The sequence below is a fragment of the Amia ocellicauda genome, chromosome 15 (assembly GCF_036373705.1).
Source record: "Amia ocellicauda isolate fAmiCal2 chromosome 15, fAmiCal2.hap1, whole genome shotgun sequence".
Classification (NCBI taxonomy): Eukaryota; Metazoa; Chordata; class Actinopteri; order Amiiformes; family Amiidae; genus Amia; species Amia ocellicauda.
This window is the reverse complement of record NC_089864.1, coordinates 19,438,904-19,461,041: the sequence shown is the minus strand read 5'-3', so window position 1 is coordinate 19,461,041 and position 22,138 is coordinate 19,438,904. Positions and strand designations below refer to the sequence as shown.

General features: G+C 36.5%; 1 protein-coding gene across 4 annotated transcripts in view; it reads left to right on the top strand.

Moving 5' to 3' along the window:
- atp2b1a (ATPase plasma membrane Ca2+ transporting 1a) overlaps nt 1–22,138 on the top strand; it is a 43,549-nt gene that overhangs the window by 5,688 nt on the left and 15,723 nt on the right. For all 4 annotated transcript variants that reach the window (XM_066723606.1, XM_066723605.1, XM_066723607.1 and 1 more), the window contains 3 exons: nt 6,460–6,888; nt 20,537–20,734; nt 21,699–21,956. In XM_066723606.1, coding sequence (XP_066579703.1) covers nt 6,690–6,888; nt 20,537–20,734; nt 21,699–21,956 — 655 coding nt within the window. In that variant the 5' untranslated portion in view covers nt 6,460–6,689. The remainder of the gene's footprint in view (nt 1–6,459; nt 6,889–20,536; nt 20,735–21,698; nt 21,957–22,138) is intronic.

Genomic DNA, 22,138 nt, shown 5'->3' with positions numbered 1-22,138 from the left:
AATTTAATTGCATATTCACCAGTCACCACCAAGTTTCAAGTAAATATATTGAACTTTGTTTTCCTTTCTGTATGATTTGAGAAACTGGTATTTTCTGATACTTCCTCAGTTTACTAATGCTCCAGTGTTTCACTTAAACCTAGTTCTCGGGGTTTTATTTTAGTTAGAGGTGTACAGTTCCATTTCCCCAGGTCATCGGGGAAAAAAAAAAGTATAGGCCTAGTCATAGATGACCATAGCGTCTTTAGGGAAACCATGAAGTGCAATTATCTTGATTACATGCAAAGTCAAGCTGTGCTTTAATTGTAAGTCATTATATGCATGCTAGAGAAAAACAACCTAACCACCTATGCTCCAAAACAGGGAGGGTTTGGCATTAGCCTCTGATTTTTGTCTTTTAGGTGAATTCAAGCCCAATCTTCAATGTAGTTAATAATAGAACCTGTCTGAGACATTCAGAAATAAAATAACCACATTTACACAGCATTCAATTGTGCAACCTTTAATACTTTTGTAACCCTTTCACACAGCCAAAGAGCTCATGTGAGCACCTGTCATTTTACAGATTGTTCTTTGGCAAAGAAAGCTAAAACACAAAATAATTTACAAACTGCACTGTGTTGTGTCAAAGAACATCGATCGATCGATAACATTGTACAACGTAAAAGCATGCAAGTGTTAAATGGCAGGAGCTTCAGACAGAAGATAGGCTAGTTTGTGCACTTTGCATCAAAAAAAGCACTACAGTGACATTAAAAGAAAAAGTAAGTTTAGCTCTTCCTTGGCATCCCATAAAATTAATTCCTTAACTTCTCCTGGACTCCAATGAATTCTTTAATTTTAATAAATAAACTGTACGTATTTTTATTTTAAATCGGCAAATGCGGTAAGATTAAAGATAAATGTCTCATTCATTAACATAACTCAATGTTAAACGATGTTTGTAGGTTTAAGTCCTGGATATTTGTAGTTTAATTGACATGACAATGCCACTTATTCAATACAGTACACCATACAGTCAATTGGGAATGTTTGCTTATATTGCCACTATAACCTGCGTAGGTCTGTGGTTCAGATCAATGTCCATTTTAAAATGACAGGGGGCTCTGGCAGTACAGGCAGGTCACAGAGCCTCAAATGCCATAAGTAGTCTGAAAGGGGCTTCACATTCAGAATAGAAACATTACATTTTCACAGATTAAACATTGCATTTCATTGAATTTTAGGCACAACTTCCATTTGCTGTGGGGGTATTTACCAAGGTTTTGTGAAATATATGACTGGACATGGTCCCCAGTTTAGTGGAACAGAAGAGTGGGGAAAATATCTGAACAGTTCCTAAAAGATGTCCATATTAAGGATTAATTAGGACATCAGTTTTATCGTGTCTCATTAATATTCAACAAATGCTAGTGCATACAGCTGGTTTCACAGACCTTGATTAGCAATAGTCTTGGACTGCTCTTATCTAAAATAACATGCATTGTCCAAGACTAGTGCTAATCAAGGTCTGTGAAACCAGCACATTGTGTTCTTTCTGTGTTTGTTTTTTTAATTCCTTAAAGGTGCCGTTGTAACATCCGCTATTGAACCTATTCTATTTCCATCTGGACTCCTCAATGAATTTTACATGAACCTCTTTGTTGATTGGTAGTTGAAATGACTTTCTGGCATTGTGAGAGCAATCACTATTGTGCAATTTAACAGTTTCAAGGGGGTGTCTGTTCACAGCTGGGTATCGGGTTTGCTGAAATATGACAATATTAAGTGTAGGTAACTAAGATACTGTACAGGTGAGAAGTATGTATGTCATGACTTTAAAAGCCATAAGTTAAGCTCCTAGATCAGAATTTAATTGCAAATAGTGAAATGTAAGTATATGCATTCACTATCTGTTACAGCTATCACTATCATGTTATGTAATCATGGAAATTGCACACTCATATTTGTGTATTTACAGTGAAGGCTAGTGTAAACAGTGTAGTCTGAGATCCTTTAGTGAGTTTTACTGCACTTGAGACATTAGCCTTCACTGTAAATTATTTTATGAAAGTTTAAAATGAAATAAATAAAATAACATTACTGGCAATGCCTTCCATTTAGGGTCTGTGATTTCCTACATTAGTTGCATCTTATTTGTTTTGTCAGGATTTTAAGCTTGGGGTGGGTGGGGGGGGGGATCAGATAAGTAATGATATGATTACAGTCAAAATGAAGAGCTCTAGACTGACCTGGGATTTCTAAAGGAAGCATTATAAGAAAATGTGTATTTAAGTATCATCCCAGAATATGATTATTATACATTCGGTAACGGCTCCCTTGCAAAACTAGAGCTTTTCTTTTCAATTGTTTTTAGTTTTTGAATTTTGAGTGGTTCCTAAAAATCCAATTCTACAAAGATGCAAAACATGTAGGACCTTCTATTTGTATATACTATGCTAGAAAAAGAAAATGTTTATGTATTACAGAAGTTCTCAAAGATTTTTTCTTTAACTGTTCTAATGTTGAGCTGAACTGCTAAAATCGGAAATATAATTTATATTTTTGTATTCAGATTTTTAATCTCCAAGTTGAATACTGATTATTCATATTTTCAGCCAAATACATTTTAAAGGATTCACTGTATTGTAAAGATCATCTCGTATTTTGTTTAATAAACAAACAAAATTATAATGAAACAATTTATATATTTATTGTAAATAGAATTGCTGGATAAAGTGCCCACTCTTTTATACTACCATTTTATCTAAATGGAAGCTAGTCGTCCCTGAATTATGTTGTTTGAATAGGTTACAACAGAGCTTCATGCTTTGTACCATTTACATTTACATGGCATGACATATTCACAGAACATTGTTACGAGCTCTGCCAGAGTGGGGGATGGGGAAGTAGTGGGGGGACTGACTGTGACACAGGGGCTGCTAAAAATAAACAGCCATTCGCAGCCGAGCAATGAGGGATCCCTTGAATTGCTGTCCTTGACTTGCATTGAGTAAGTCTTGGCATGCAAGGGAAGAATGTTTGCCAGCCTTTACCAGGAGCGTTTCCTTTAACAGAACAAAGGGGTATGGGGAAATAGGTATTGTAGTAATGTCGTTTTTCTTTGTGTCCTGGTGTCTTTTACAATATGTACTTACTATGCCTTCTGATTCTGATGGAGTCTGTATTCTTAAAGCAGTAGATTTGTATTTACATTGTTAAATAATGTAGACCAATAAGGCAATCCATTTTAGTTTAAAATATAGAATACTTGGTTTAATAAAGTTTTTTATATGTAAATACAAGTCTCTTGTTAATAGACATTCTACTGCCACATTAAATTAGTGTTTAAAATGCCTTTAGGCACCTGAATTTGATAAGAGTTGTCCTTTACAGAGAAAATAGTTTTTCACCCCCCATAGTACAATACTATGTCAGCTGTGTGTCCTACAATCTGATCACAATGATTTTCCTCTGTTATGACAAGTGACCTGTTCCACAACCTGAAACTGTCGCTTTATAGCAAATGTTAGCTTTTCCTTTGCCTTCTGTTTGGGCGCTTCCATTAGAAATGCTTGTAATGTGGAGGGGAAAAGAGCAGCACAGATTCATTACTTTGAACTAAATCCTTTCAGAGAGCAGAATTTGCTGAGTATTTATACCTTGATGGGAGTTGATCAATTCCCTTGTCCGAAACAAACTACTGCTCTATCTGTGACTCCTCAGTTGTTTCTGCCAGTCAAGTTGTGATAAATGTTTTGTTGTCTGATGTAGTACTGCTGGCACAGGAGTCAAGCACCGTGTGCTACATAAATCAAATGCATTTTGTATTCCTGGTCAAACAAGTGTCCATTTAAACGGTAAACTTGGTTTTGGAATCATTAAAATCTAATACAAATTTACATTCTGTGCAAATAGAAATCAATGTATGTTAGTTGTTAGTTTAACCATTAAAACGTAATGGTATAAACTAGTAATTTACCTTAATTTGTATATTGGCTATATCTTTACTAGGAGGCTTAGAAGTCAGAATTTGCACTGCATTTTCGTGTAACACAATTAACAATTTGATCCATATATTTTGAAGAAAATATGAAAGAATAATGTATCCAGTCTGGCTCTGCAAAACCTGAATTAATAATTGTGTATAATTGTTTCCGTCAATTTGATAAAAGTACAGACCACCTTAACATACTACACTATTATGTAACTCATCATTATTTACCAAACAAATGTTTTCCACTGTTCTTCATATAGGATTTGGAGCGTTAGGTTTGTTTGTTGTGAACATACTCACACTCAGCTTTTTTGGAATTTCTAATAGTCCAATGTTGTATTGACTAATTTGCAAAAATCTGTTGAACACAATTTAATGTAATTATTAAACAAATTAAGATTTAATTCCTCATCAGATGTGTTCACACTTGACATTTGAAGCCGTATTAATTTCTGTAACATTAGCTAATTGTTGGTTTCTCAGAGTAAGTCCCAATCTTTCTGTCAGAGTAAGAAATGTATTATGGTTTGTACAGTGGTTTGGTCCTGGAGAGTTGCCAGCAGAAACATCATTTTCACTTTCTCTCTGCTGTTTGAAAATATAGCTGCAGGAAACAAACATTTACTGATTTCACATCATTGTGCATTACGTTGTGTATGTTTCTTACCTGTCTCCTACCACCCATCACCATTTTAAAGTGGTACATTCCTTGGTGGTGATTCCAAGAAATTCATCAAACGGAATCCTCCTTATACAGGATGACAACTGTTGTGCTTTATACTGGAGATTTGATTCATTTGAAATGTAGAAAGGGTACAACGGAGTGGACGTAGGTCGTGTTTGAGGATTTATATTTTCCCCTTTTTTATTTTGTTTGTTTTTTATTTTTTCTCTGCAGTAAAATCCCCTGTGTTCTCTTGTATGTTTGAGTGCATGGAGCTCAACATGAACTGTAGATCTTTTCTGAAGCCTCAGATTGTCTAATTAGATTAAGCGAGAGGCTTTCCTGAGATAATCATTTAGCGAGCCTTTTCCCATAATGAAGCAGACATTTGTGAGCGTGCGTTGAAGGTCAAATGCTTTTTAAAGGAAGAACATCAATAGGAGTTTAACTCTCAAAGTTGCGGCCCATTTTGGTCTTTACTCTAATAGCCAGTACAAATTATGAACGTGACGGATCTGCTCATGGAGGTATGTTAGGAGTACTGTATTTCATGACCCTGTTTTACCGGATTTTCCCTCTGATTGCAAAGGAGAAGGAAGCTGTGTGCTTTTATGTAAGTATATACTTTAGCATTTGCCGCACAGCTTTCAGATTCTCTACCTTTTTGAAGTCCTTGTTGAATTCCTTTTGCACAAGCTCATGTAAATCAGTCTGTTCAGATTGTGTGTTTGTGACTTCTAATAACATGAATAAAAAATGTTGTAAATAACTATAAAATCGTTTTTTGTTTTTTGTATATGTTTTTTTTTTACATGTAGCTTCTCTGACTAGAGCAGTAGTGGTAAATTGTTGAAGGCAACTGCACAGTTGTTAAGACCAGTTTAAAATTATCTGAAATTATTTTTATTTTATGAAATCTGTCAGTTTTTATATACCTTGTTTTATTGTATATGAGGCAGTTGCACCAGCTGCATAGAAAACATCCTTTTGAATATGAATGATAGTTTAAATTGTTCCTCAATACATTAAATTATTTCTCATTTGTCAAAAGGATAATGCATACATCTAAACACTGAAGTAAATCAATGTATCCGATTTAACCGTGATGTGTGAGGTGACCTTTTGAGCAGTCAAGTTGCTCATGAATGTTGAGCAGCATTTCCCCTTCAGTGCAGGGTTTAAATCTACTTTATGGTTGCTGTATAACCTAAACCAGGTCAAAATATCCTTACAAACTGTGACTTACTGTCTTTTTATTGAATTATGAGAAATCTCTTTGGTAACTAAATTCAGAACACAGAACTTTTGGAGAACTGATTTCATTTGAACACTTATTTTTTTCTTCTTCTGTGTTAATGGGCATACTGTAATTTAGATGCAGTGATGATACCCTAGTTCCCACAGTGGTCCTCAAATTAGTTCTTATATTTCATAGTTCTTCAAAAGTATAATATTTCATATTGAACCTTTGCCAGTGTCTACTAGTTCATATCTAAGCTATTTTCAGATCTGAGTGATAGGTTGTTTTGCTTCCTAACATACTATTTTCACCTGATGTTTGTGTACATGTTATAGAGTTACTAGTTTTAGTATAATCATTATATATGTGATGTGTTGGAGTGAATGTACCTGCTCAAGCATAATTTGTATACAATACAGCCATTTTATTGCTTGTAATCATCATTAATTGTCATAAACAAATTACTAATCTATTCTCAAAAGAGATTAGAATATGAGGTGGGTTATGGTATGGATTTTATGTAAATATTAAAGTATTTTTGTTTCCTGCCTTTTAATTTTTTCATGTTTTTCCTTACAGGTTTTTGCACAGTAGAGTCGATATGCATCTGTCAACATGAAAGAATAGCCATGATACCATCGCAATAAAATGGCTTTTAAGGTTTTAACATTATGCATCCTTGCATCTGATTTTGTACATCTTTGAAGGATTGCATCAGTTTGTGGGAAGTATCTGGTCTGATCAGTAAGGATTTCTTCATTGCGGAGTCACTTCTCATCCTAGCTGCAGTTGTACAGAGTGCTGGAGCCATGGCGAATAATTCTGTGGCGTACAGTGGGGTGAAGAACTCAATGGCAGAAGCCAACCATGACGGGGAGTTTGGATGCACAGTTAAAGACTTACGGGCTCTTATGGAACTGCGGGCCGCTGAGGGATTACATAAAATACAGGATTGTTATGGAGATGCTAAAGGTCTTTGTGTAAGATTGAAAACATCACCGGTTGAAGGTAAGTATTTTTTTCATCTGGAACCATGTCTGTCTGTCTGTCTGTCTGTCTGTCATTCTTGTAATTCTTGACAATGTAGAGGTCATACTGTTGTACTGGTAATAATTTTATGGATCTTGTTTTGAATTTTGTGAGAAACAGGAGCAATATTTGCATAGGTAAATAATACTTTTGAGTTTTCAGTTGTGCACTGCTTGTAAAATAGAAATATCAGGACAGATCTCACAGCAGTCCCTCTTTTGTTATTGATCATTCAAGATTAGAAAACTTACGGCCACAGAACTACATACTTTTTCGATGATCCAGCAATCTGATATCCTTTATCAGTTTTTGGATTGGTCTTCTTGAAAATGTATTCATTTAGACTTTCTTGTTATGGTACTCCATATGAAAGACACTCGGTTACCCGATTACATTTTTTGTCAAGAATTAGTCCTCTCTGGAGATCCTTTTTTACATTGTAATATTCATGGAGAATAATTAAATGTTGATATTTTTGTCTGTTTTATATTTAAAAGAATAGCGGCAAATGTTGTTGAATCCTGCTTTGCTATTCTCAGCAGTAATTTCAAGCAATTTGAAATAAGCAATGGCGTGTATGTGTGTGCGTATATATCAGATCAAGATTTGTAAAGGAGTACGTCAAGGAGACACAAACTCTTCACGTCAACTCTTGAAGAAGTGTTGCACTGGGAAGAAAATGGTAAAAGTTAAACAGGGCTTATTTGAACAACTTACAATTTGCAGATGACATTGGCATATTTGCAAAAACACCTGAAGACCTGCTTGCATCTGAAGTTCTTGGACTTTAAGCAGCAAGAAAACTGGACTTAAAATGAAACGGAGTAAAACAAAAGTCATGTTTAACAGCTTTGTTAAATCTAAGAATTTAAGTAGATCAACATATACTCTTAAGTCAAAAGTTATGTCTACCTTAGACAACAAATCAGTGCAGATGGAGATCTTGGGAATAATCTACGTAGTGTTGTAAGGAAATCTGCCCATTTGCCTGTAGAGAGAAGTATTTGATCAATGCACACTACCAGTGCTCACTTATTGGCTGTGAAATCTGGTCCCTTAATGCAGAACTGATACAGAAATTGCAGATGTCACAAAGAAGTATGGAAACATGTATGGTTGCAATAACAAGAAGACAGAGAAAAATAAATGAATGGATCCGAGAACAAGCCAAAATATGTGACATCATTGAGTGAAAATGTTAAGATGGCAGTAGGCCGGACACATTACAAAACAAACTACACTACACTACGACTACAGAAGCTACTGATTGCATACCAAGAGATGACAAAAAGAACTAGAAGGCGACCACATAAAAGATGGGAAGAATAAACTGTAAACTTTGCAGTTGTGAAAGTACATTCAATCATGTGAAACATTTTGGGAAGCCCTTCATCCAAAATTGGATCAATTTAGGCTGATGGTGGGGTGTGTGTATGTGTGTGTTTTTATATACACAAGTGTGTGCCTGTCTTGACAAAAAATGTTTTTCAGTGGCATGACATATATTTACCAAGGCATGCAACAACTACAGCAAATAAAAATTATAATATGTATAGCATGTTTAATAATCAAATTTATAATTTTCATACTAGTCAATCATTTTTAATAACTCAAATGAATTACATTTAAATTGGATGTTATTTTGCACTCTTTCATATAATTTAATTTGTGTTACTTTAGTTATCTGCATATAGCAAATGTAATTTATTTCAATAAAGAGCTTGTATTCTGAAGAAAAATACTTTTCTCCTGATTACCTGTTAGCTCCACAAGAGAGTTGCTCACTGTCTTACATCGAGAACAAGAGTGATTAATCTAATTTGCCTGAGCAACCTGTTACACTGCACTGCTGCTGCTGAGTTCAGCTCATGGTGTTGCTTTCCCCAGGGGTATTGCATGCATTGACAATGACATGATTTTCTTAGATGCACACCATTACATAATTATTTAAATAATAGTCCGTAACTGTTAAGATTGTGTGTCTGTGCACAAGATTTATGAGACACACAATGCATGTGTGGCGTACTTAGACGGTCACTCCATTACAGTTTCCCTGATTAATATTTTGAGGTAGATACAGAATGACAGTAAAAACAATATAGACAGAACAGTCAGTAACCATTCAAAATGCAAATTTGGGTCTGTGAATCCAGCCCATGATGTCATCACTGAAATACTGATTCATATCATATTGTGACTTAGTGTATATTTGAAGGTAGTAAATATTAGTCTGTTGCTCATCAGTTATTGGTTCTTCAACAGTAGGCTAATTAACAGTTTCCCTAAAATTGATTGGGCTTAACTTTACTTGGGTCAAGCAATGTTACTTTGTCTGCCAGGATTGTACATCCTTGTCTTACTCTCTATAGATAAAGTAACATGGTTCAGTTTACATAGCTGTCAGCCTCACTATTTCCTTGAGTATCAAGAAGGCAGCGCATGCATAATTTAGAAGATAATCTGATCTGGGATATCAGCATTATAGAATCATTCATATTAAATTACATCAGTTGTTGCATGTATATTTTGGGGGTTGACTTTGCATCTAATACGTTTTCTTCTTGGTTAGTAAATTCAGCTGTTTATCTGCCCACCCAAATATTGTCTGCTGACTAACTCAATTTAATAAGTTCATTTTCTGAGTCTTGTGTAGAATGTCTTGTATGAAACATGCTGCTGTTCAAGCATCTCTATATAGACGTTTCAGTTAATCGCTGTCATGCCCCTGGCTGAACTTGATGCTGAAGGGGGGATTTCGGTTTGATCCCAGATTAAAACTGGACCATTTCTGCAGAGGAGTTCTTGTATTGTTTCACAATTCCTTATACATTTGGGATGTGGGTCATGAACCAACAAATATAGAGCAACATGTTGTTCAGTGAAACTGTACTGATATGTTCCATTTCAATGAATAATTCAATGCAAAAACTAATTTAATTTATTCCAATGAGAATGATAAAACATTGTGTCAGACATGATATAATGGATTCTAGAACAAACATTTTGGAGATGAAAAAGCCTTATTGGTACCTTAACTTCACATTCAAATGTGAAATCCTGCAACTTGACAACAAATGATCTCATAAAATGTAGTAATTTCCCTAAAATAATGCAAACATTTTACAATTATGTACAATTGAATTCTGGGCATTTGCAAATAATCCCTAAGGAACAGCAATGATTAGAAATATTTAACAATTAAGAAACTTTAGTTAATAATTGTATATTAAGCTATCAACTTGTATCACATAATTCTGATTGTTATGAAAAGGTTGCATATTTTACATTTACAGAGGATATGCAAATATTAAACAGTTGCAATTAAATTTCAACAATTTGTGGGTTAAGAAAATATTATACTGCACACAAGTAATAGCTATACTAATTAATACAAACATGTTTGTTACTTGTTCACAGATGGATGGTAAGCAAAACACCTTACTGTACTGTCTATTGTATTACTTTGTGACTTACCAGCTGTACCAGTGTGTAGATTTTTTAACGGCAGAAAATGTGCATTGCGGCATTTTACATAAGCATTGCTAATCTAACACCATTGTATTTGTAAGATTGATCCGTGATGATCTTTGTCTTGCAGAAAAACATTAAATTCAATTAAAGCAGAGGTGACTGTAGTGTATATGGCTTTTCCCCCAGCTGTTTTGTTGCAGTGCATTTGATTAAACATCTAAAGGATCAACATGACATAATTAGCTTATGGGAAGACTTTGCTTCTATTTTTAAAGACTGTATATAATGGGATACTGACATTGATCGTTCATTTGATGTAATTAGACATTATCTGTTTCTCTGAAATTGAAATTCCATAGGTAGAAGAGGCCTAAACATCACTAATTGCTTCCCTTTCTGTCAATCATGCTAACCTACAACGGCTGTAAAAGCAACTGTGTATATATGTGTGTGTGTGTGTGTGTGTACACTCACCTAAAGGATTATGGCATGTGGCATGGTTGTTGGTGCCAGACGGGCCGGTCTGAGTATTTCACAATCTGCTCAGTTACTGGGATTTTCACACACAACCATTTCTAGGGTTTACAAAGAATGGTGTGAAAAGGGAAAAACATCCAGTATGCGGCAGTCCTGTGGGCGAAAATGCCTTGTTGATGCTAGAGGTCAGAGGAGAATGGGCCGACTGATTCAAGCTGATAGAAGAGCAACTTTGACTGAAATAACCACTCGTTACAACCGAGGTATGCAGCAAAGCATTTGTGAAGCCACAACACGTACAACCTTGAGGCGGATGGGCTACAACAGCAGAAGACCCCACCGGGTACCACTCCTCTCCACTACAAATAGGAAAAAGAGGCTACAATTTGCACAAGCTCACCAAAATTGGACAGTTGAAGACTGGAAAAATGTTGCCTGGTCTGATGAGTCTCGATTTCTGTTGAGACATTCAGATGGTAGAGTCAGAATTTGGCGTAAACAGAATGAGAACATGGATCCATCATGCCTTGTTACCACTGTGCAGGCTGGTGGTGGTGGTGTAATGGTGTGGGGGATGTTTTCTTGGCACACTTTAGGCCCCTTAGTGCCAATTGGGCATCGTTTAAATGCCACGGCCTACCTGAGCATTGTTTCTGACCATGTCCATCCCTTTATGACCACCATGTACCCATCCTCTGATGGCTACTTCCAGCAGGATAATGCACCATGTCACAAAGGTCCAATCATTTCAAATTGGTTTCTTGAACATGACAATGAGTTCACTGTACTAAACTGGCCCCCACAGTCACCAGATCTCAACCCAATAGAGCATCTTTGGGATGTGGTGGAACGGGAGCTTCGTGCCCTGGATGTGCATCCCACAAATCTCCATCAACTGCAAGATGCTATCCTATCAATATGGGCCAACATTTCTAAAGAATGCTTTCAGCACCTTGTTGAATCAATGCCACGTAGAATTAAGGCAGTTCTGAAGGTGAAAGGGGGTCAAACACTGTATTAGTATGGTGTTCCTAATAATCCTTTAGGTGAGTGTATGTATGTATGTATGTATGTATGTGTGTGTGTGTGTGTGTATATATATATATATATATATATATATATATATATATATATATATATATATATATATATATATATAAATACTGTATTTTTTGTGTGTATAAATTAAGGTTGTCCAATTGTTTTTATACTGTTTTTCACCCTGGTTTGGAGTACCCAGTAATTCACCACTAGAACTCCTGTTTCAGGAGGAATGCCCTCCACAGGCCATCAAAGCCTTCCACTGTTCTTTGCACTGCAAGCCATAAATGTGTACTGTCCACCTTTCATATCGGTGGGTGGATTTCCTGTAGATGGAACCGCTTAAAACCCTGACCCTGAAGGCAACTAAGAGTCCACAGGGGGTCATGTTACTATTGGAGAGCACAGTTATCCAAGCACCCCCCCTGGAAACAAACCAAACACTCAATGTCACAGGCGGGATGCTAGACCAGCTCCCTCTCACCTGTAACGGCATGGCATGCACCCAGGCTGTGCTCTGTGGAAGCCTGCTAGACCCCAAACATTTTGCTTGCATTCACATGGAATACATCTACAATCCATGTGAAGGGATGCTTCACACCTAGTTTGTTTGGAGAGGCTAATTCACACTAGAATGCAGTTTGTTGTAGAAGGTGTGAAATGTCATAAAAGGGGACTAGTATTCACCTTAAAAGCTCTTGAATTGATTATGATGGGGGTAGTGCAATGTGTTTTTCTCTCCAAGTGTGAGTTCAATTGCATGAGGATTTGCAATGCAATAAAATCAAACTGACTGGTGATGTCCTGAATACATATAATTTTATTTATTAGGTTTTAAATGAGCACTGAAGTTTACTGTATAATTTACAACTATACTACATGTCGACAAGTCTTTCTGCCTTGACTCACTTATTCCGCGCTCATATTGAGATGACAGCCTGATCAACAGTGATTGATAGGGGCTGCTAACAACTTGCTAATGCCACTGGCCATGCAATAACTGACTAAAAATGTAAATATCTCCTCATTGCACATTATTGCAGAACAAAAACTGGTAATCTGATTTTGATCCTGACATTCTACCTCCAGATATTACTAATATACACAGACCATAGTTATTGCACGTATATAAGCTCCCTTATACATGTGCTTTACCTCTTCAGGGACTGAACCACTTGGTCCTTGAAGACTTAAGTGCAACAAATACCTACATTTCCAACATTGTATCCATTGGGTTGCCTCTTGGAGTTTCTTGGAGACAATCTCTTCGAAACATTATGGCTAAGACAAGTTTATTCCTAAATGTTACTGTGATGGTTTCAAGTAAAGCAACATTGACTAATCATTAATTAATACCCATTAACTTATTTTAATGTGGTTTTGGGGAATGCCCAGTGTAATTTTTTGTCCTGATTCTGACAGCAATGTGAATTGAAGAGTGCTCCTATGCGAAGTAATACACTGAAAGTTGTCTGAATTAAGTTTGCCAGTATTAATATGTTCTAATCAATAAAAACAGTTAGTGCTGTCATTTAACAAAAGCCATGTGAAGTCTTCATTGGTAAAATACTTTTAAGGATTATACTAAAAAGGAGTTTGGTTTGTGGGTGATAATTGTTTTGAAGAACAAACATGTATCCATATACTGATTTTCTAATTGAATTCGGTATTTAATATAAAATTGTTAAAATTCCAAGAAAGTGACAGAGCTGTTGAGTGTTAAAGTGTCCCTTTACCAGAACTGGTACATTCACTTTAGTAATGTGCTTTATAAGGACATGGCTGAGGAATTTTAAATTTATATAATGTATCCACTGTTGCAGTTTGCAGGCACAACATGGTTTTACAAAATAGATATATTTAATAGATGCTGGTGAGGTAGGATGTTTGTATTTGTAAACAATATACTTTTGTGAAAGGGTAAGTCTAGCATTTATTTCAAAATGTACAAAGCAAGCTAGTATTCTGCACATTTCTACAGATTTTTGTCATTTAGGTCAATACTTCCAAGATATTAAGTTTTAAGTTATCATCAGCTTAGTGTAGTACCTCACTATACATACTTTCCTCAAAACATGAATTTACTATATATGTATGTCAAGAGTAATGCAAAGTGAAGCTGTGTTTAATTAATGTAAATAAAATAATTATTTGTTGGTCAATAAGTTCAACTCTGTCCAGGATAAATGGTCAGTGCTCAGAATTTTTATGCACATTACAGTAATCACAAAGTTCAATCCTTTCTGTAATGATTACTATAATAGCTGAATGTAGCACTTAATTAATTTTACATTAAAGCTGTTATGTCTTCACAATTTTCATTTTGTTTCTGTACAGATCTATGTAGACCATTGACATATAACCTTATACAGTGAAAAACAAATGTGATTAGAGATCTGCACATTTACAATGCGTTAGTCTTTTAACTATGGACTGCCTGTGTGTACTGTCATACGTTTTAATTTCCATTGTGATTTGACACAATGACAAAGGTTCAATGGTGTATTTGTCATCCTTGTATCCAAAGAGCATTTTTCCAAAGAAGCTGCATGTTTAGAATTAAGTTATTCAAACAACCAAATCATTTAGAGAATGACAGAGTAATTGACTGTTGTATACATTTTCACCTTGAATTAAAGGTGTAGGCCTACATATTTATGTACCCCCTCCCACTGATACTGTATTCCTTAGAAATCTGCTGTTCCTTGCAAACAGTTCACAGAAGCTGTTTGGTGCATTAGTGCTTTGCAATAGCAATAGATGGCAGGCATTTAAGCAAAAATTAATATATAAAGTTTAAGCATGCATTCATACATACTTTCTAAAAAGCCTTTTGCATTTAGGTAATTCAGGATATTAAATGGATTTAAAAATGAAAAGGGATATCTAATTGGCAAGATTTGTATACATTCATAAGAAAATCCTTAGCTAATCTTTTGGATCTTGTAGCAGCTAGACCTGCATTTTACACACCATAGATTTGCTTGAAACCACTCCAGGACTGCATAGTTGAGTGATATCTTGATATTGAGAAGCGACAGAGATTTACTACATTTAATAGACATTGTGTTGATATTGCAACACAGGAGCACACAGGTAGTTAGTGCTGGGAATTTAACTCCCACGGCCCAGCTCCTCTTGGTACTGCTTTGCCACAAGGTTGAGAAGGTGTGAGCTGTAGTCAAGAAGTATATCAACCCCAGTTGTCTTTGAAACTGATGTTTTTTGCAAGAAAAATCACCAAATAAATATGAACATTGGAAGAAATTCCGCCCCCAAAATAATTTTTCTAAACACTCCTAATTGCTTGCCAATTAATGATGTGGAAGAGTTTAATTTAGACTGCTATGCCACAACAATGTATTAAACGTGCACAAAGCAGACTGAGCAGGTTTGGGTTGTCTAGGTTTCTTAACCACAATTAAATAAATGCACAATGATCCAAAGCCAATAGCTATATCAGAGTATTCTATTAAGTTGAAACTAAAATAAGAAGGGACAGTGGTCTTTCAGGAAGCGTGTTAAAAATGTGTTGAAAATCCCTTCATTTTAACATCTCTGTGATTCTCTGAAACGGCAACTTGTGAAGTTTCCACACAGGCTACCAGAAACTTGGTTTGGTGCAATATGCGCTCTCCATCAAAAGGCAGTTGTAACTGTCACCTCTGTTTCAGAGATCATTTAGTCCAAAAGTGTAAATGGTATAGCATGCTGTCCCACATCTCATGTAGATATGAGGAGAAACAAACCTACAAGAAAACCTTTCAAGTCCAAAGATCCATCATCCACTGCATTATCAACTTTAAAGCAAAACCTTCTTTCAGTGAGAATCATGAGATTGTCCTGAAATTGTTACAGTTTTGTAAATCTAGTAGGAATTATTTAATTTCCTTGTCTTTTCCAAAATTCTGTGGTAGAACTAAAATTAGAACATTTAACAATGGTAATCGAAATTACAGTTTTATAATACAATGTTGTATAATGTAATGAACCCTTCATTAGACCCAGCAATGCAGTATTAAAGTTCATAATAATTATTATGAATGTTTTAGAGTTGTTAGACTAATTGCCCTATCTGTATTAACTGAAGATTTGGATGTTTAAGAAGAAGAAGAAAAAATAGATGAAAAACAAAGGAAGAGCCAAAATTAGAATATTGCCCAATATACACTCACCTAAAGGATTATTAGGAACACCTGTTCAATTTCTCATTAATGCAATTATCTAACCAACCAATCACATGGCAGTTGCTTCAATGCATTTAGGGGTGTGGTCCTGGTCAAGACAATCTCCTGAACTCCAAACTGAATGTCTGAATGGGAAAGAAAGGTGATTTAAGCAATTTAGAGCGTGGCATGGTTGTTGGTGCCAGACGGGCCGGTCTGAGTATTTCACAATCTGCTCAGTTACTGGGATTTTCACGCACAACCATTTCTAGGGTTTACAAAGAATGGTGTGAAAAGGGAAAAACATCCAGTATGCGGCAGTCCTGTGGGCGAAAATGCCTTTTTGATGCTAGAGGTCAGAGGAGAATGGGCCGACTGATTCAAGCTGATAGGAGAGCAACTTTGACTGAAATAACCACTCGTTACAACCGAGGTATGCAGCAAAGCATTTGTGAAGCCACAACACGTACAACCTTGAGGCGGATGGGCTACAACAGCAGAAGACCTCACCGGGTACCACTCATCTCCACTACAAATAGGAAAAAGAGGCTACAATTTGCACAAGCTCACCAAAATTGGACAGTTGAAGACTGGAAAAATGTTGCCTGGTCTGATGAGTCTCGATTTCTGTTGAGACATTCAGATGGTAGAGTCAGAATTTGGCGTAAACAGAATGAGAACATGGATCCATCATGCCTTGTTACCACTGTGCAGGCTGGTGGTGGTGGTGTAATGGTGTGGGGGATGTTTTCTTGGCACACTTTAGGCCCCTTAGTGCCAATTGGGCATCGTTTAAATGCCACGGCCTACCTGAGCATTGTTTCTGACCATGTCCATCCCTTTATGACCACCATGTACCCATCCTCTGATGGCTACTTCCAGCAGGATAATGCACCATGTCACAAAGGTCGAATCATTTCAAATTGATTTCTTGAACATGACAATGAGTTCACTGTACTAAACTGGCCCCCACAGTCACCAGATCTCAACCCAATAGAGCATCTTTGGGATGTGGTGGAACGGGAGCTTCGTGCCCTGGATGTGCATCCCACAAATCTCCATCAACTGCAAGATGCTATCCTATCAATATGGGCCAACATTTCTAAAGAATGCTTTCAGCACCTTGTTGAATCAATGCCACGTAGAATTAAGGCAGTTCTGAAGGTGAAAGGAGGTCAAACACAGTATTAGTATGGTGTTCCTAATAATCCTTTAGGTGAGTGTATGTTGTAATTAGGTATGGTGATAATGATGATGGCTATTATCTAACTGTTAAAGATTAGTTGTTAAGAGAAATATTTTTACAAATGTATCTGAAATATGCATTACAATTAAATTCAGCGATCATATTAAGGTTATATTTTAGTCCTTGCTAGGGTTTGGCTTTGAATCTCCAGTAAAGTAAATGTAAAGTAAATCTTGAAATTGTTGTGTTTGGCTATGGTTGGGGGTTAAATTTATATTAGATATTAGATATTATAACATGAATATTGTAAATCATGTTGTATTGTCACTTATTTCCATTTGTCACTGCAGTCCAGTATCTCAGTTCAGATTAAAGATTCTGGTTATTATTTGTGTGTTGTGTTAATTAGGCCTATATAAAGTGAAGCTTTCAGGAACCTATTTAATTGAAATAAGTGTCAGTGTGCCCCCAGCCAGTGATTGGGGAAATGGTAGAATATGATTTAATGAAAAGTGGAGTTCTAGGTAATAATACTTAATGTATAGTACTGTGCAAAAGTTTTAGGCAGGTGTGAAAATGCTTTCAAAAATAGACATGTTAATAGATTATATATATATATATATATATATATATATATATATATATATATATATATATATATATATATATATATAAATTAACTAAATGCAAAGTGAGTGAACAGAAGAAAAATCTAAATCAAATCCATATTTGGTGTGACCACCCTTTGCCTTCAAAACAGCATCAATTCTTCTAGGTACACTTGCACACAGTCAGGGATTTTGTAGGCATATAGTCAGGTGTATGATTAAACAATTATACCAAACAGATGCTAAAGATCATCAATTCAATATGTAGGTTGAAACAAAGACAGGGGTTTCCAGATGTGCTGTCCAAGCTCTTTTGAAGAAGCACAAAGAAACGGGCAATGTGGAGGACCGTAGACGCAGTGGTCTGCCAAAGAAACTTACTGCAGCAGATGAAAGACACATCATGCTTACTTCCCTTCCCTTCCGCAATCAGAAGATGTCCAGCAGTGCCATCAGCTCAGAATTGGCAGAAAACAGTGGGACCCTGGTACACCCATCTACTATCCGGAGAAGTCTGGTCAGGTGTGGCCTTCATGGAAGACTTGCAGCCAAAAAGCCATACCTCCGACGTGGAAACAAGGCCAAGGGACTCAGCTGTGCACAAAAACACAGGAACTGGGGTGCAGAAAAATGGCAGCAGGTGCTCTGGACTGATGAGTCAAAATGTGAAATATTTGGCTGTAGCAGAAGGCAGTTTGTTCCTGAAGGGCTGGAGAGCGGTACACGAATGAGTGTCTGCAGGCAACAGTGAAGCATGGTGGAGGTTCCTTGCAAGTTTGGGGCTGCATTTGTGCGAATGGAGTTGTGGATTTGGTCAGAATTAATTGTCTCCTCAATGCTGAGAAGTACAGGCAGATACTTATCCATCATCCAATACCATCAGGGAGGCATCTGATTGGCCCCAAATGTGATGTGATGGTATGGCCCACACAGAGTCCTGATCTCAACATCATCGAGTCTGTCTGGGATTACATGGAGAGAGAAGCAACTGAGGCTGCCTAAATCCACAGAAGAACTGTGGTTAGTTCTCCAAGATGTTTGGGCCAACCTACCTGCTGAGTTCCTTCAAAAACTGTGTGCAAATGTACCTAGAAGAATTGATGCTGTTTTGAAGGCAAAGTGTGGTCACACCAAATATGGATTTGATTTAGATTTGTCTTCTGTTCACTCACTTTGCATGTAGTTAATTGATAAATATAACCTATTATCATGTCTATTTTTGAAATCATTCTTACTTTACAGCATTTTTTCACACCTGCCTAAAACTTCTGCACAGTACTGTGAATCACTTCTGTGTTGGCGAGGTTTCTTTTTCACATGTCCATTGTACTTCGAAATGAGTGATAAACTTATAATTAGCTCTGAGAGACTCCATAGCAGACAGTTAAGTTTTTTGTGTTTGATGCTGGTGTTAATGCATCATGTGGAAATAAAATCTGTGAACTATGCACTTTTCCAGTATTTTAGTTTACTACGTATTTCAAACTATGTTCAAACAAATGTTCAAATATATACAGTGATTTAAACAAATACTGATAGATAATGATGCTGATGATGGGACAGGGTCAAGTGACTAACTTCCAGTAAAGGAAAATCTAAGATATATAGCATATACAAGTAAACGTTACATTACCATATTTGTGTGTACATGATTCTTTCCTTCGGTATACTGTGTGATTGTACATCATGGTGGTATGGGGATGCATGTTAATGTAATAATACAGTAATACTTAGGGGTTATCCATGGCAATCATACTCCATGTTGATTACACAAAAAATGTTACTACCTGAAATAAAATCTACCTGCCCCTCATGACTAGTTCCATACATACTTATTTATACCTAATGCATACATATGATCTTGGAGGAAGCAAACTATTGGTGATTATAACCTAAATAGAATACTCGCCAAATACAACACACTAATCATTGGCATTGTCAAAGCCCTTTACCTTATATACAGAAATGTGCCGTATATTCCTGGCTTCTTGCCCATGGTGAGCTATTCCATTTAAAAGCAAATTGATGATGGAATGCTCCTTAAAAATTAAATAGCACTTTGCTGTCAGCATGTTTTCATACGAACTGTTGGGAATCAAAGTAAACAACGGAGAACACTACTGAAGCATTGCGGGATAAACCTTTGCCCTTTGGTTTAGTGATAAGAATGAGTCATTGCGGCTTCATCTCCTCAGGGAAGAGTATATCCCTCCCCTTCCCCAATTACAGTCGATGATCACAGCTTGTGTTCTGTGGAGTTCAAATCCTCCAATGTGACTCAGTAAACTGACCCTCTCAGAATTGGGAGGCTGTTCGTTTGCTTTGTTCAGATAACTGCTTTTGCTGGCGCCTTCTGCCTTATACCAATGCAATATGACCTGGAATATCACTGTGAGATATTGCCATAAATTCCTCCTAATATGCAAACTATCAATATGGTCTAATTTGATTTCATGAAAAACTGTAAACCTTGTGCAAATACTAGCTAATGAAACACTTGTGTAGTGCATTTGTTATTGTATTGATCTGTCCGTTTACTGATAAAATAACTGGCACCTTTTATCCAATCTATGTAAGTCTTGAAATTAATTTACATGAAGTACCCTTTTTCAATAATCTGAATGTTTGGTTTGTGTTTTACATTGGTCTGACCCATTCATTTATTCCTTGTTTTTTAGGTTTAAGCGGAAATACTGCAGACATTGAAAGAAGGCAAGCAGTGTTTGGACAGAACTTTATACCTCCAAAGAAGCCAAAAACATTTCTACAATTAGTATGGGAAGCCTTGCAAGACGTAACATTAATTATTCTAGAAGTTGCAGCCATAGTTTCATTAGGCCTTTCTTTTTATCACCCTCCAGGTGGCGACTCGGAAGGTAAGACACAAATGTATCACTTTTAATGAGTTGGGGGAGTATGTGTTCATCAGAGGCCAGCAATACAGAATTGGTTCTTTATCCTAAATGAATTATTCTGACTGGAAATGGGCCTATATATACGAATTAAACAGGGGAAAGAAAATATGCAATATGGTGCCACAACTACTGTGTACTTGTTCAATAACTCATTTAATTCAAATTTGATTTAAACTTTATGCTTTAATAGTGTTGGGATAACCTAATTGACAGATATTTTGGACTTTACTGTAACATGGAAATACCAAATCTGAACTCCAGTAGGGCTTACAATAAGAAAAATGTAGCTCGTGCTCAGTTCACATATATTATGGGCTTATCTTTCATGTATGGTATAAACTACATGGATTTTTTTGCATCCTTTCATTCTTCATGCAAGCTTGTCTCATGGGGGAAAAAAAAAAACTGAATGTATCATTTTGTGCATCAGCAGCATATCCTTGTATAGTTTGATTTATTAATCTGCTGCTGTGCTGCATATGAAGCGAGAATTAGCATATGTAATGTACTGCTTTATTCATTGTGATATTGTACCCCCATCTGTCAAATACCAGAAGCTTTTGGAACAAATCAGACTTGAACCTTGGTTGCCTTTCTCACCCAAAATGAAAGTTGTGTAGAAGCACTGATTGTGATTAGCCTTTTACAACACCTGGAGCTGCACTACACCCCAAAACTGTAACAGCCTTTCTTATAGACATTATCCACACCCATCATTCATCCATCGGAGCCAAACCAAAAGTATATCGGGTCTGCCTTGTTGATGTTGTATGGTGGAAATGTAGATCCACCATTGGACAGACACAAATCTAGTCAAAGTGAGAATGATGCAGTAATTCCATGCATCACTGTACGTCTGGGATTTGTGTAAATGTAATGACCGTTAGTGCTGAGATGTGACTGTGCTTCATATTCCTTTCCACAGTCTGTGGCACAGCAGCTGGAGGGGTGGAGGACGAAGGGGAATCGGAAGCGGGATGGATCGAAGGGGTGGCCATTCTCCTGTCTGTGATCTGTGTGGTACTAGTAACCGCTTTCAATGACTGGAGTAAAGAGAAACAGTTCCGTGGATTACAAAGCCGAATTGAACAAGAACAGAAATTTACGGTGGTCAGAGGCGGCCAAGTCATCCAGATTCCTGTGTCAGAAATTGTTGTTGGTGACATTGCTCAAGTCAAATATGGTATGATTTTATGCATTTGGAAGCCGTATTGTCATTTGTACCTTTTGAGGAGAAAAAACTTGTTGAAATTAAACTGGAAAATGTATAGGTTTGCAGAGTCAGACTACATTTATATCTGATTGCATGTTTTAGATATCCTGTGTGGTGGTGCAGAATGCTATACGAGTAATTTAAATTGTCAG